This window comes from Festucalex cinctus, chromosome 10 (genome assembly GCF_051991245.1).
Source record: "Festucalex cinctus isolate MCC-2025b chromosome 10, RoL_Fcin_1.0, whole genome shotgun sequence".
Classification (NCBI taxonomy): Eukaryota; Metazoa; Chordata; class Actinopteri; order Syngnathiformes; family Syngnathidae; genus Festucalex; species Festucalex cinctus.
In genome coordinates this window covers 27,734,047-27,746,209 of record NC_135420.1, presented here as the reverse complement: position 1 = coordinate 27,746,209, position 12,163 = coordinate 27,734,047, and the positions used below count along the sequence as shown (strand labels likewise).

The 12,163-nt window shown below is 36.7% G+C and overlaps 1 protein-coding gene across 4 annotated transcripts in view; it reads left to right on the top strand.

Moving 5' to 3' along the window:
• The window catches only part of fnbp1l (formin binding protein 1-like), a 37,788-nt gene that overhangs the window by 24,379 nt on the left and 1,246 nt on the right, over positions 1–12,163 (top strand). Inside the window, exons 10-18 of one of the 4 annotated variants that reach the window (XM_077533988.1) lie at positions 1,579–1,752; positions 3,814–3,828; positions 4,075–4,184; positions 4,953–5,085; positions 5,268–5,359; positions 6,515–6,690; positions 6,921–6,958; positions 8,209–8,329; positions 10,222–10,247. In XM_077533988.1, coding sequence (XP_077390114.1) covers positions 1,579–1,752; positions 3,814–3,828; positions 4,075–4,184; positions 4,953–5,085; positions 5,268–5,359; positions 6,515–6,690; positions 6,921–6,958; positions 8,209–8,329; positions 10,222–10,229 — 867 coding nt within the window. In that variant the 3' untranslated portion in view covers positions 10,230–10,247. Of the gene's footprint in view, positions 1–1,578; positions 1,753–3,813; positions 3,829–4,074; positions 4,185–4,952; positions 5,086–5,267; positions 5,360–6,514; positions 6,691–6,920; positions 6,959–8,208; positions 8,962–10,221; positions 10,248–12,163 lie in introns of those variants that run through there. The other 3 variants (XM_077533987.1, XM_077533989.1, XM_077533990.1) reach the window with 3 other exon arrangements.

The window sequence follows — 12,163 nt, the reverse complement described above, 5'->3', positions numbered from 1 at the left end:
CCCCGCCTACTGCCCAGAGCCAGCTGAGATAGGCGCCAGCACCCCCGCGACCCTTGTGAGGAATAAGCGGTCAAGAAAATGCATGGATGGATGGAAATAAATCCGTTTTTATTTTCATTCGTTTTTATTATTATATTTTTTATTTTATTTTTGGCAGTTTTTGGTGTCCACGTCTAACATTTCGACTTGGCTGTACGGCCCAAAACTGCCAAAATCCATAATAAATAAATGACTAAATAAATGACTAAGTAAATAAATGACGAAATAAATGAATAAATGACTAAATAAATATCTAAATAAATGACTAAAAAAATAGATAAATAAATGACCAAATAAATAGTCTAAATAACTAAATAAATAAATAAATAAATGAATGACTAAAAGTGAAAATAAAAACGGATTTATTTCCATTTATTTTTATTTTTCAGATAGAATTTTCGAATTCTATTTTTTTTTATTCATTTTTATTTATTTATTTTGAATTTTGGCAGTTTTGGTCCTGCATAAACACGAGGCTGATAATCTGCAAGCTCATTTCAAAATTCCCGTTCCAATTTCTCAGCTTTAACTCGTGTACAAGGTGGTGGATATCGTGTGGTATTTGTGTAAAACATATTTCACAGCTTGACAGTTTTTTTTTTTTTTTTTGTCGCTCGCTCAGTGTGTTTGTGTCAAATCTTTGCTCATGGACTTTGCCCTTCTCCTTCATAAGGACAATGTTGGTTAATTATTATCTTTGTTGCTGGTTTATGTTTGAGACATCAGCCGCGTCGCGGGAAGCGAGGTCTTGTTTTTTTTGTTTTTTTTTTGTCCGATACCAATTATTAGTAGTTAATGAGGCCGATAACTGATATTTCAAGCCGATATTCATTTGCCGTAAAAGGGCAAATATTAGCATCAAAATTTTTTAAATTAACTTTTTTTTTTTAAATGCCATTTAGCATGCTCGTTAAAACAACTTGCTTTGTTTAGAAATGATTTAAAAAAGAAAAAAAAAATGCAGGGAGCTTCCCGGGTCCTCATCATGTGTTAAACTACATTCAAAACCAAGCAAATAAACGGCTACCTAAAGTTTTCGACTGTGGATAATGTTTCCCAACATCATTTCTTGATTTTGAACAAGGATTTAAATTTTTTTTAAATAAAATGTGTATTGATCTTTTATGAAAATGAATTGAGTATATGAATGAATGAATGAGTATCTCACTGAGAGACAAATGCAATCGAATGGAGTTAATTTTGGGGGTTTTCGTCAGGGTTTGTCAAATAGTTCAAAAGATCTTCACAGAACATGTTCAAAATGTCTTCGCAGCAAGTCAAAACGGTCTGTGAACGCCTTGCAAATCCTGATGAAAACCCAAATTCGCCAGCTTTATCTGGATTCGTAAAAAGCCCAGTGCCGATATTTGGCGTTTTGCCCGGCCGATAATCGGTCTTTTGTTTTGCACTCAGCCACAGGTCATGATCAAGTTACAAAAAGGAAAAAAAAAATATATAATCAAGACCTTACTTACTACAGCAGAGAAAAGAATGTGCCATCCTGACTTGTGGTTTTATCTTCTCCCTGCTCCTTGTCAGTCCCCTTCCTCCTCTCCTCCTCCTCCACCTCCTCCATCCTCCTCCCGCCCGCGGCCCGCCTCGCAATTTTTCCCTCCCAATCGGTTCAGCTCTGACCGAGTGAGCCAGTATCTGTCTGAGATAAAGAGCACAGTGCCCAGAATCCCCCAGAACTTGAAGGGTCTGAGACGAGGGGTGAGCCCAGGAAGTACCGAGCCGTTGTTGTCCTCATTGAGGCAGATCATGTTGCCTGGATGATTGAGTGTGATTCTCCACAGGATGTCTGCAGGTCATGGAAAAAAAAAAAAAATTCTATCAATTATAAAGTGATACTTCATAATTAGGGGTGTCAAAATGAGTTCATTTATTAATTCAATGCAGCAGAATATTGTGTTCAATTGCTATAAAAGCATGGAACCTATCAAAAGAAAGATTAAAGTCTCTTCTTTCATCAGGAAAAAAAAAAGTATGTTTCTATCGTTTTGCGGCAATTAGCATTAAAAGAGAGCTAAGTTTCATCAGTTTTCACAAATCTATTTAAAATTGTAAGTAATTGAGCTTTTTTTCTACATGGCCCTGGTTGATCTCCTTTGCTCTGCTGCCACCTGCTGGCCGTTTGTGTAATAACTACCATTTCTGCAACTGTTCTTTGCAGTTGAGAGGCTGCATCAAAACCTTCTGTATGCGCTAAAATATAAAAATAAAAACGTATAAATACGTCTTTGGGACCATTAAAACGTTAAAAAAAACGTATTTACACGTTATTGGGAGCAAATGAGTTAATATGAAAAGGAAAAAAAAATGCACTGAGCTGCACCAAAGTTTTATAAATGTAATTATGCCATCTAGTGGCAAAAAAAACGACCAACAAAAATCTATCACTCATTTTTTTTTAACTAAATGTTATGAATTATGAAATTACTGTATCAATGACTAAATGATGCAGCCATATTTCTATTAGTTTAGGATTTTTTTTGTCATCTTTTTTGTTGAGTATGAGTATGTAGGAAAAAATATTGTACTATTGAAGTTATGTAATTAATTATGCTAAAAAAAAAAAATGTATCGCCTGACACCCCTATCCATTGCAGCTATCAACTTTTTTTTCAAAATTGCATTATTTGATGGACACTTGCAAACACCTTGCTCTATTGTCTTCTTCCCTTATCTTTTCTTTTTTTTTCTTTTCTTTTTTTGGTTTCTCGTTCCTGCCACGTCTTGTGTGTTTTTCTCCTCCAACAATTACGAATGAGAAGATTTCCGCCACAATCACAACGGGGAGAGGAAGGTCTGATGATTTGTAGGGGTTTTGGTCATTTTTGGGTTGCCGTGCTGATGTGCTGCTGTGCTGTTTGTTTGGTCTCGCAAAGTTTTGGGTGCTTGACTAACTTACTTCAAGCGAGAGTCCCCTCGCAAATGTACTGAAAGAAAAAAAAGTTGTTTGGCTTCTTTTTTTTTTTTCTTTCTCCTGTCATTTGTGTCAAGTGGCTCTCCGTTGAAAATACTTCACACATGAATGACTCATATCTCGTGTAGAATTTTTCAGCGCAATGTCAGAACATTTTTGCAGTGAATTTGGCTTTCTACTACAATTGCACTTTTTTTTTTTTTTTTTAGAATATTATGCAGAGCCACAACAAAACGTAAATTCATGTTATGAACCACAAACGTGCATCCAAAAGTAGGGGTGCACCGATCGATTGATGGATCGGCCGGCCGATTTATCGGCCCCCGATTTCCTTAATTTTGGAAGATCGGTGATCGGCCGATTCCTTGAAAATGCACCGATCTTTTCCACCGCCCTCATCTCCCTCCTCAGAGGTCTGAAAAAGTCAGCCACTGTCCTCTTCTGCTGAGATGACTTATTGGATTTTCGTTTTTATTTGAAAGAACAACTTCACGTGCAGTTAAAACAACCAATTTGTATTATTTCGCCGATATTGTTCAATGTTTTCCAATAAAAAAAAAAAAGATTAGAACACTGAAGGTATATGCTGCATGTGATGGTGAAAAAAAAAAAATCGGGATCGGCAGATCAGACTTGTTAAAAGATCGGCGATCGGCCGGAAAATTGTGATCGGTGCAGCCCTATCCAAAAGTGATTCGTGGATCATAAAGTATTAGTCATCATCCAACTGGCTTTCAGGTTGTTGTTTTTTTTTTGACTCATCAAGCATTCGTCAACTTCATTCCACTAACCAGCATTCTGTGTTGTCTGCTTGCGTTTCTGGAATCGGAAACGTTTTTACATCGCAGTGGTCTGTCAAGATGGTAAGTGGACGAACACAGTAAGCTTAATAGAGTCGAGATTTTGCCATGTGAGTTCGAATGCACGTGTTGTAGATCCCACAAAATGACCCTGTCGTAGAATGTTTGCCTCCTGCCCGCTCGAACCCACAGAAATAGTTTAGCGCTCGCTCGCGTACTTTCGTAATCCTGCCAGGGCCACGCCGGATCCCGTCGCCGATGAAGTCTGGCGCTTACTTTTTCGCCGCGCTTTCTTTCATTTGCCCGCAGGCTCCGTCGGTGGAGGATTTCAGCCACTTGCCGCCCGAGCAGCGGAGGAAGCGGTTGCAGCAGAGAATCGACGAACTCAACAACAAGCTCCAAATCGAGATGGATCAGAGGTACTTGTTCTTCTTCGGTCACGCCGAAAAATATTTTGCCAAAATTCCATTTCCATTTACCGCTACATAAAACTCGGATATATATGTTCAGAGCAAGGTTATATTAGTCAACTAAAACTATGGAAAAAAATACAACTAAAATAAAAAAAAAATGTAAAAAAAATTCGTTAACAAAATAAAATAAAAACAAAAATGCTTTTTTTTTTTTTTTTTTTTTTTTTTAAAGAAAACTAACAAACTCAATTTTATGTTTACAAAACTAATGAAAACTAACTATAATTCGAGCAAAAAATGTCCTTTGTTTTCATTTTTGGTAATTCATTTCAATTTTATTTTGATATTAACCGGAAAAAGGACGATTGAAAATGTTTCAGCCGGAAGTGATGTCATCTCGCAGCAGCCAATAGAAAAGCACCTTCAGATGACTCCTCCCATGCTGTTTTTTTTTTTTTTATATTGCAGACAAGTAATACACATTTAAAAAAACAAAAAACAACTAAAATTAATACTGAAACTAAATCAAACTAAACTAAAACTAAGCATTTATTAAATAACTAAAACTAATAAAAACTAACAAAACCACAAAAAAAACAGCTAAAAAAAAAAAATCCAAAACTAAAATAAAAATTTTCTAAACTATAATAACCTCATTTATATCTTCAAGTTATGTGTTATATAACTGTGCTAATTTTTGCGTGTGTGCGTGCGTTATTTTGTTGACCATTATTATTCTGTGACATCAACACTGTGATTTTGGACCTGTGCTAGGGATGCCCTGAACAAAATGAAAGACGTGTACGAGAAAACGCCGCATATGGGTGACCCCAACAGCCTGCAGCCCAAAATATCCGAGACCATTTGCAACATGGAAAAGCTGCGCTCCGAAATCCACAAACATGAGGTCAGAAAAGAACAAAAAAAAAAAAAAAAAAAAAAAATGTATCAGGTGACCAAGATCATCTTGAATGTGAGCTGGTTAAATGTGTGTGCTGTTGAATACGTGTGACGATGGCGCCATCTGCTGGTCAGAAATGAAGCGACGTTGAATGTGATGAATTTTGCCTGACTTCTGCCAAACGGCAGGCTTGGTTGTCGGAGGTGGAAGGAAAGCAGAGCTCCAGAGACCGGAGGCACAGTGCCGACAACCACCATCCCACTCCGCAAGGCAGAGAGAGGTAACAACCTCCCATAAACTTTAGTGGCACTTTCTGTCAATTCATCTGTGGGGGGGAAAAAAAACAAAAAAAATCATGTATATTTATTATTAAAAGCAACCCTTGTCAGGTAAAAGCGGTTCAGAAAATGGATGGATGTATTTTAATCCACTAAAAGCTTTTCATAAAATCTTCTTCTTCTTCTTCTTCTTCTTCTTCTTCTTCTTCTTCTTCTTCTTCTTCTTCTTCTTCTTCTTCTTCTTCTTCTTCTTCTTATTATTATTATTATATTTTGATTTTTCTTTTTTAAGACAAAAAGGTTTTGTCAGAAAGTTTTTTTTTTTTTCCCAAGTGAATGCAATACGCTTCCGTATTAAAGTAAAAAAAAAAAAAAGTTTTTTAAAATTGTATTTTAAACTATATTGACAACTTTGTTTAGAAATGAAATGCTAAAAATTGCAGGGACCTTCCAAGGTCATCAGAATGTGTGAAGCTAAATTAACTCATTTGCTCCCAATAACGTGTAAATATGTTGTTTTTGTTTTTTAATGTTTTAAGTGTCCCAAAGACGTATTTATACGTTTTTTGTTTTGATGCTAGGGCATACAAAAGGCTTTGATGCAGCCTCTCAACTGCAAAGAACAGTTGCAGAAATGGTAGTTATTACACAAACGGCCAGCAGGTGGCAGCAGAGCAAAGGAGCTCAACCAGGGCCATGTTGCAAAAAAAAGCTCAATTACTTACAAATAGATTTGTGAAAACTGATGAAACTTAGCTCTCTTCTAATGCTAATTTCTGCAAAACGGAAACAGATGGAAACATACTTTTTTTTTTCCTAATGAAAGAAGAGACTTTAATCTTTCTTTTGATAGGTTCCATGTTTTTATAGCAATATTCTGTGGGCCTTACAAAATCAGTCAAAATTCAGTAAAACAGCCGGGATTGCTTCTGTAAAAATGGCGGCGAGTGAATGAGTTAAATACTAAAGTAAATAGTTCCCTAAAATGTTCTACTGTAAATAAAGTTTTCGAAAATTTCAACAGTGGAAAAAAAAATGTCTGAATATATTCGAAATGTCTTTACGACAAGTAAAAATCCCTCATGGAAATGTACGATGTTGAAATAATCACATTGTGTCAGTGTGGGGAAAATGTTTGTCTGGTTTTGGCCCTGCAGTCCTGAAGGCAGTTACACGGAAGACACGGGTCAGGAGCAGCGCACGCCCCATCACCACTCGGGCCCCCCGCAGCCCGGACACCCCAGCGCCGACCCGCACGACTTTGACGACGAGTTTGACGACGACGACCCGCTGCCGGTCATCGGACACTGCAAAGCGTTGTACTCGTTCGACGGTGAGCTCGCGACACGTCGGGCAGTGCGGCAAGATAAACCACAAGTTTGACACGCGCGTTTAACTCGTCATGGAATTGTAGTTTTAAAAATATTTGTATTCATTTATTTATTTTTAATTCACCTTGGATAAATCTATTAAAATGTTTTGTTTTTTTTTACTATTTTTTTAAATACATTTTACTTTTTACATTTTTTAAATATGTCTGTTTATTTTTTTCCTCACTTTTAGGTCAGAATGAGGGAACCCTGGTCATGGCAGAAGACGAGGTGATTATTTTTCATTTCCTCCCATTTTAATTCATGGTTAGCTTGAGCATCGTTGGGGAGACACCGCTTGTTACTGGGGAAGTTCAACTTATTGAATGATTGAAAACAACGTTCGGTTGAATGAAGACTGTAAATTGTCTTGACGTGTGAACGTGAACGGTTGTTTGTCTATTTGTGCCGTACGATTGGCTGGCGCTCGGTCCAGGATGTGGCAGCACATTTCTTGATGCATGCATTTATTTATTTATTTTAATTTGCCTTGGATACATCTATTAAAAAGTTTTATTTTTATTTATTTATTTATTTTTTTAATTCATTTAATTTTAATTATTTATTTTTGTTATGTTATGTTTTATGTTTTTGTCTTTTTTTTTCTTTTTTAAATATGTATTTATTGTATTTACAGTATTACATTTTTTTTAAATACATATCTTTCTGACAGTGATGACGACAATTACTTTTCATACAGCACTCCTATTGGCTCTAATTAGACTGTGGGGGTGTGTCCAATTTTGTGTGCTTTGTTTACAGTGTACTGTACAGCAACGATTACAGAATATTGTACGACACACGGAAATTCCACATCAGTCGTTAAAAATCTTAATTTAGTTTTAGTTATAGTCTTTTGACTAAAATTAATGAAAGTTTTAGTTATTGTTTTAGTTTTAATTAGAGCTGTCAAACGATTCATTTTTTTAAATCAGATTAATCACATCTTAGAATTTTGATTAATCGCGATTAATCGCTAAATTAAAAAGGCTTTTTTTTTGTTTTTTTTATCAATGTTTTTTGCCCGCCAAATTTAAAGAGCACTTATGTGTTAATTTAATGTTATGAGGACGTCTTCAAATTTTTTTTATCCACTGCACACACTCATCCTCCTCTTTTTCTAATCAGTTAATTACTTGCATAATTTCAAATTTGAAAAAAAAAAAAAAAAAGACCAATCATGGCTCAGTTGACTGACCAAACCCAGAAAACAGGTGAGCCATGATTGGTCGTTACCTACTTCCTCAGCACAGGTGATGTCATCATCGGTCGACAGCAAGTGGAAAAATGACTTTTTAAAAGGTATTAATTGTACATGATAAATAATGGAAATTATGACAAATTTTTCGTCGCCGAAATGATCACTGGATGCGAAAGAACGATTCGGTCAAATACTGCAACAATGTGAGAAAGTGACGACGTCGGTTTGCCTGATTATCGCATCCCGCTTTTGTTTTTGTTTTGTTGTTTTTCGCCGTCAGGTTTTGTACATCATCGAGGAGGACAAAGGCGACGGCTGGACGAGAGCGCGCAAGCAGAGCGGCGAGGAGGGCTACGTGCCCACCACCTACGTCGAAATCACCATGGAGAAGAACTGTAAAGGTGCCGTCACCTATATCTGAAAGTCTCCATTTTGTCGTCTGTCCCTTTTTTTGTTTTTGTTTGTTTGTTTTGTTTTTTCATCCCCTTTCTCGCTACGCTCGCTCGCGTTCAAGAGAACAAAATGCAGAACGCGTCTGGATTTTGTCACGTGTTGCTCGATTTCGCTTTCCGTCACTTCCACTAACTGTGCTGGCTCATCATCTCCAACTCTTGTAAGCTGATGCTGCACTGGTGAGTGCCAGAGACGTGATTTTTGTGTTGTTGTTTTTTTAAAGATATTTCTACAGTATATGAACGTGAGAAACTGTATATCACTTCTTATCGATCAAAGTGTTCAAGATGTTGAGTGTAATATATTAGAAATTCATCTATTTTGTTTCATTTTGTTGACATTTTCTAAATGGGTATTGGAAAAAAAAAAAAAAACGGCGTGATTTTATGCTCTTGAATTCACAATTTTTTTTATTTTTTTTATTTTTTTGTCTGTCCACCACAGCCGATTTTAATTGCAGTCACGAGAATGTCTTAATTTGTTACTGGCGTAGCTCAGATGTGTAATTGGTACGTTTTTATATTTGTATGATATTCTATGTTTCCAAAAAAAAAAAAAACTTTTGATCACAAACGACACATTTGTCATGCCCGCCGCGTTCTGTCCTCTCTGACCTTTCGCCTATTTGTTTATTTTCCTGTTCCACTGAAAATGACAAAAGATGCTCTAAAATATGTCGAGAGTGCATACAAACGCAACTGCCTCATTTTTTTTTTTTTGGGCTGCGTTGTAGTACAAAAATTGATTCGGCGACTTGCTAGAAAAGAATCGAATGTCTGGGTGACTAAATTGTCACATTCCATAATGTGAAATGTACACGATGATTAATAAGAGGACAGGGATGGGCAACGTAAATGCCGAGGGGGGGCACAATGAGTCATCAATGCCACATAGGACCACACATTTCCTAAACACATCTATTTAAAAAAAAAAAAAAAAAAAAAAAAAAAATTGATGGACAGAATGCATGTCCAAAATATGTGATCTTAGTTAATATAATTCATTTTTCAGAATACATTTCTCAATGTATGAATAAAATCTAATATATATATATACTCAATGTAAGTGCAATTAAGCCATGTCTGCCCTCTAGTGGCGAATGGTGATATTACAACTTAACCCGTAGGCCATAATGCAGCCCAAGTTGGGCTTTTTTTTTTTTTTTTTTTTTTTTGATGTTTTTGAAGTGTTTAATCAAATAGAAAGCACGGAAAATTTTAACACTCGGGATCTGCAACTCCAGGAGGATTTCGAAAACACGTCGAGGTTCAAAATGGCACCAAGTGGTCATTTCTGGCAGGTAGAAACCCGTGAAACGCTTCGGGTAAAACGGCCCAAATTGGGCTCGTTGACTCCCATTATAAAAAGTCTTTTTTTTTTTTTTTAGTGATTTTCGAGGCACTGTCAACCTGACACGTTGCGAATGCCTTCTCGTGATTATTGACTCTTTCCATTCGTTGGCGTCTCGGCGACGTATAGAGATTGAATTTGTTGAGTTGACACCTCCTAACCGCCAGGTGGCGCCATATGCTAATTAATGATTTTGCAAGCGTTGCAAAACTCAGCCTCAAATAGTGCAATTGGGAATAAATTATTATTATTATTTTTACATACATTTTTAAGTTATTCTACATTTCTCGTCCCATTTACAGCCTGTATTTTGAAAAAAATGTAAATAGAATGTACATTAGCGTTGATATTTTCCAATAAAATCAAGGTCAGTTGCCCATCCCTGCAAACTCTTCCTTATTATAACTGATGATGATGATGATGATGTTTTTGTGTGTCTCCGTTGCGTTTCCCCCATTTAACCGCGTCTCTCCTCTGTATGACTGTGCAGGTTCCTGAGGGCTGCAGGGTGGCCAGGTGCTTTTGATTGGCTGGTGGAGGGCTCTCGCTGGCGGACGATTTTTTATTTTATTTTTTTTTTTATTTTAAATTTTTGGTGGCGGGGTGAAAGAGAGAGATGAAAAAGTGCAAGTTTTGCATGTCGGCATGCTTTCACCTCCGTAACGGCATCGTCAACCTTTTAGCTGCATAACGGGAGGCAGTAAAACTAAATTTCTTTCCTTAAAATGATGGCAGCAACTGACGCCGCCGGGTTTCGTCACAACTAATTGTGGGCGGGGCTAAGGTTACAGAGTCTGCTTTTGACTGGCCAGTAGGGAACGTTTGTCATCTTCCGTTTTCAGCAGCAAAGCCACAAACTAATGAAAGCAAATGGAATATTTCAGCTTCTCTCGAATTGGCTTTACTAATTTGTCAGGCGCCGTATTAATATGCAGAGTGGCATAAATCAGTCGACAGTATTTGAAAAAGTTCCTCTCGTACTGTTTTAAAACTCGACATCAGCTTGCATCCTTCAAATGTATTAGGATGCTCTTTTCAACTCATTCTACTTACTTGGTTGTAGACCACCTTTTATTATTATTATTATTATTATTTAAATGAAATGAGGAAAAATAAGGTTAATCTATTGCAGGATTGCTGCAGTAAAAAATGACTATACACAAAATCTGAATGAGAAATTCGTGTAGAAACACTTTGCCTTAAAACTGCATAAGTTGTTACACATGGTAAAAAATAAAAATAAATATTTATAGTATTGTACATCAATAATTTCGTATTTGTATTTTTTTTTTTTTTTTTTTTTTTACAAATTAAGTGTCAAATTAGTCATTTTTGCATACTAATATAAATGAATTAACGTAAATAAACACCTTCAGCTGGACTGTAAGCAGGGTTATTATAATATTGGAATTTTTTCATTTAATTAGTTTTTATTTCGTTTTTAGTTTTTTTTAATTTTATTTAGTTATAGTTTTAATTAATTTTCAGGGCGGTTCTGTTAGTTTTCATTAGTTTTAGTTATTTAATACATGCTTAGTTTAGGTAGTTTGAGTATGAGTTTTATTTGATTTTTTTAATGTGTATCGTGTGTTGTGCGCAACATTTAAAATAAAACTACTATGGCAGCGATATCATCTGAAGGTTTTTTTTTTTTTTTTTTAAATGATTTAATTTGTGGCGTTTTAGCATGCGTAAAAGCTAAAGTGGTTTCAGGCAAATGTTTCCATGCAAATTTCTCCTAAACTCTACTAATTCGCTGTTTAGATTGGATGGAACATCTAAAGCAGGGTTCACCAATTCCTGTCCTCGAGGTCCGGAGTCCTGCAGGTTTGAGATGTTTCCGCCTACCGACACACCTGACACTAAAAGAATCAAGATCGTCATCGGGCGTGCCGATGATATGAATCAGGTCAACTCATTTCAACTCAAAATTCTAGTGGGCGGAATCATCTAAAACCTGCAGGACTCCGGACCTCGAGGACCGGAATCGGTCAACGCTTCTTAAAGGGACATGAACAAATCGGGAAAGTATCGTCCCAAGAAAGTGTGCAACATCTGTTGTGCATGTTTCACTCTCTGGTGAGCACACAAATTACATTTGGCGTATTTGCTGCCGCTAACTGTTTTGTTTTTTTCAACTCATCCCTTTTCATCTGTGCTCGATTGGTGATGTCTGCCTGCCTGCCTGCCGGCCTGAGCCACTCTGCTCCTCATGCCTGCCCGCCTTCACGTGTCATCCACATCAAGTTGCATGTTCCTAACGTGTTCCGAGGTCTTAACCGTCGTCGTCACGTTTCAAGCATGAGCTGTCGTTTTTTTGCGTCTGCGTTTCCCGAAACAGCGTTTTGGGTGACATCAGGGTTTTTTATCAAGACGACAGCACGACTATCCAGCACCTTCTCCATCGGCCTTTTATTTTATTTTATTTTTTA